This window comes from Folsomia candida, unplaced genomic scaffold, assembly GCF_002217175.1.
Source record: "Folsomia candida strain VU population unplaced genomic scaffold, ASM221717v1 Fcan01_Sc039, whole genome shotgun sequence".
Classification (NCBI taxonomy): Eukaryota; Metazoa; Arthropoda; class Collembola; order Entomobryomorpha; family Isotomidae; genus Folsomia; species Folsomia candida.
The window spans coordinates 443530-447329 of record NW_019091231.1 but is presented as its reverse complement, the minus strand read 5'-3'; the positions used below and the strand labels follow the sequence as shown (position 1 = coordinate 447329).

At 32.2% G+C, this 3800-nt stretch overlaps 1 protein-coding gene across 1 annotated transcript; it reads right to left on the bottom strand.

Annotated features, from left to right (window-relative positions):
• Positions 1 to 816: 816 nt before the first annotated feature.
• LOC110861294 lies at positions 817 to 2220 on the bottom strand. Its single transcript, XM_022110397.2, has 4 exons — positions 1895 to 2220; positions 1686 to 1782; positions 1521 to 1603; positions 817 to 1103 (listed from the first exon to the last, which is right to left on the bottom strand). The coding sequence occupies exons 1-4, from the start codon at positions 1946 to 1948 to the stop codon at positions 855 to 857; spliced, it is 483 nt and encodes a 160-aa protein (XP_021966089.2). The 5' UTR covers positions 1949 to 2220; the 3' UTR covers positions 817 to 854.
• Between the last annotated feature and the right edge of the window lie 1580 nt (positions 2221 to 3800).

Here is a 3800-nt window from a genome sequence, read left to right as displayed (position 1 = left end):
GTTTGTTCATTTCCGTTTCCGAATTATTAAGGATTGAAAGCCCTTTATAAGATCGTTATGTGCGTCCGTCTGTTCGTTGGTCCGATAACTTTTGAAAGAAAAGACATCGAGACTGAAATTTTGAACGTAACCTTTAACGTCGAAGGACAAGAGGAGTTCGAAGATGGACAAAACCAAGGTCAAAAGGTCATGAAATGTCATTTAAAGGTCAAATTTCATACATATGTCAGTTTGGCTGACATTTTTGTATTCGCCCAAACGCGGGAATGTCTGAATCACAAATCTAAAATAAGTAACGAATGTAAAATAAGCATAAATGTAAAACATTAATTAAATTCCTGCAAACCAATATTAACTAAACATTAATTAAATCTGAAATGCATGTAGCCCGAAAGAAATATGAATTTCGGTTCCTAACTTTATTATTCTTAATAAATAAGCTAAACATATGCATAATTGACACTGTTTTCTTAAGGTCATAATTCATTAGGCACAATGGTAGAATTTTGGTAATGGAAAACATTTTGAATGAACAGCCTTTGGCGTGCAGTTTTTAATTTTAAAACTACGACCCTAATTACATTCAGTCAGAAGATATTTATTTACATATTTATGTATGAAATGAAAGGGTATTTCTTGATATCATAAATTCCCTAGCGTTGAATGGAATATTGGAAACTTTGGACATTTTGGGTCTAGACATACCTTAACGAATGATGCCTTATGTGTATTTTTTATTTTTTTTTATTATTTCAAACAAGAATTTATTATTTCTTAATTCTTTGGCAATATGTACATATATTGTTTTTCTTTTCCTGAAATAAAATATCTTTTGCCCTTTACCAGCAGAACTTTCAGCGACTCGTAACAATCTGAGTTGTTTCCATTGCTTCAGCCTCAGCCAATATTGCCGTCAATTCTCCGACAAATGTGTGAACCACAAAAATCCCGATTAGCCGGAGCGTATTGAAGATGACCGTCATCCCTCCGGTGTAGCCTTTCAGTCCGAGAGTAGGTGCGCCAAGAATGTTGAACAGAATTAGCACAATGGCCAAATTTCTCCAATTTTTCCCCCTTCGTATCCCTTCATCTAGTTGAGTTTCCTTAGAAAATTAGGAAAAGGAAAATTATGTAATTGATTTGATGGATAATCAATATTCTGAACATATGTACATGTTCACATTCATTTATTTAGTAATGAATGAGTAAATTATTCATTCAATATTCAAAATTTGAATGAACTCAATATGTTTTTCATAATTCATTTTTAACTCAATACTTCATACATACGGAAAGTTGATAAATTCATTTAATAAATACTGTTTGGAATAACATTAATGAATAATGAAGGAATAGTGAATAATGAATAAATTTTGAATAGTTAATGAATATTTTTTTTACAAATTATTAATAAATGAATAAGGTATGAATATTTTTTTCAAGCCATTGAATGATTGAACTTTGAATAAATATGTATTTTTTGAACATGTATGATTCGAAGTTATTATCTACATACATACCAGCCGACAAGCCTTCGTCATTTTGTAAGCGGTCCACACTGCCCCAAAATGAAGTATGAATGCGGCAAAAACCAGTGGAATAGCTGGCAGTATACAATTAGAGTTATTTTACTAATCAATTAATACATATTATATAAGGTTATTAAATACTAAATGAGTCCTTACTATGAATCGGACTTGCTACTTTGTGCATTCCCATGTAAAATCCAATAATCTGAAATCCTATTTCTCCCCATTTTAGTAGGTTAACGCTTGTCATTACCTGTCAAGGTTGAAATTTGTGCATGCAATTAAAATATTCATAACAATTATAAAGATGTAATTTTTAATTTAATTTTGTGAATTGAATTATTTAAATTACTTGAATTACTCACCATGTCTGAAACGACCGCAAAAATTGCGGCATCTCGATACCTGGCGTCTTCCATGGTGCAGTTAAAAACAATTTGTGTATTTTTAACTCAGGTTAAATGGAAAGGTTAAATTGGTTAAATTTGGCATATTCCATGAAAAATTTGTATCTTTTGAATATATAGTTTAATTATATTTTATTTTAAATATGTAGTTTTAGATATCACATCTATTTATATTATTGGAAGACGATTATGTACATTCTAATACGAGAAACCAATTTAATAAATAAATGAAGCATCACTCTCAGCTGACTGATAAATGAGAAAGGGGGAAGAAAGTGGAAACTAAATATGTACACATGGAGAAAGTAGACCTGGGTGAGTGAAAATCAATACTTGTGGAGAAAACCCGGAGAAAGTTGCAATGTGTTTTCAAAGCCTATTATTGCTGGCGAAGTGGGAATACTCTATACGAGAGATTGATATGATTTCAATTGGAACTATGTACTAGAATTGAGCATCTAAACTTGAAAGCATTGTTTCCTGCGTTTGTACAGATCACTTTTGCGCACGTGATGTCACGTCAGTGACATTAAATGACATTACGGTGAGGAAGATACATAAGTAAACGAACTAGGGAAACTATGGAGATCAACCAGGATTCCCACTCATACATGATCAAATAATATTTATTCATTTAAAGCTCATTTGTTGAAAGCTCTGAGAAAAATATTCATTCCATATGATCTCATGCATAATTTGTAAAAAAAATATTCATACCATATTATCTCATTCATAACTTGTAAAAAAAATATTCATTACTTATCCAACATCTATTCATTATTTATGTTATTCAAAATTCACAATATTAGATGAATAATTCATCATGAATTTCTCAACTTTCCCTATGTATTAAGCATTGAGTTAAAAATGATGAAAAAGATTCATTCACACCAATTGAATTGATATTGACTCAATATTCATTTATTCAAAAATCAGAATAAAATATTGATTTAATATTGATTCAACTTTTGAATTTTGGATGAACAATTTATTCATTCATCATTAAATGAACAAATGTAAACCTGTGTGTATGTACAGTCTCATTAAAATTTACCACCTTATCTTTTTTAATTATTCACAACTGTAAATCCCCCCACAGATTATGACTGCTATGAAAACAATCAGTTCGGATTTTACGATGGGTGTAACTGGAACCGCTGCCCTTGTGTGGAGGACGCGTGCCAAAGAACGCACAAACTTTGTCTTTGGACGAATGGAACCCTTTCCACATGAGGGACTGAAGGATTTTGCACAGAATAAGTGCAAAATATGTCGAATAAATATCGACATATCGGTCTAGACGTCTAAAGTAAACCACACTTGGTGGATTGCCAAAATACAAGTGGGGAATTATGCTTTTGACTTGTTGTAGGAAGTGAGTTACGAATTTTTGATAATTGAAGCATATTCCGAACATATTAACCAGAAGTTTACACTGCAAGGGTGAATGGGTTACCAATGGTTGAAAGTCGGGTAGGATCTGTTGATAAGAAAACAATTTTGGAGGAGCACGTCGCCAATTAAAGCTTGCATTGCTAGAGGTCGACTTAAGAATATACTGTTCCGGATGTGATAGCTGAATTGGATGTTTAATCAGATGGAAGGTTGACGTTAAACTAGGATCTAGGTGTCCTATGGAATACAGGAGAATGTGGCAATTCTCAAATGAATTTATGTCATGATGAATCTCACAGAATGCAACCGATAGCATCGTCAGAATGGCAGCTTTAACGAAATTAAGCACCGCAGTTGAACACATTTTCGCCGATAATTTTTTAAATTCAGTTTGCAAATTCGGGAGCCAAAAACCAGATCTGCCAAAATAGCGGAACTACAAAGAATAACTAAAATTAGTTTGGTAACA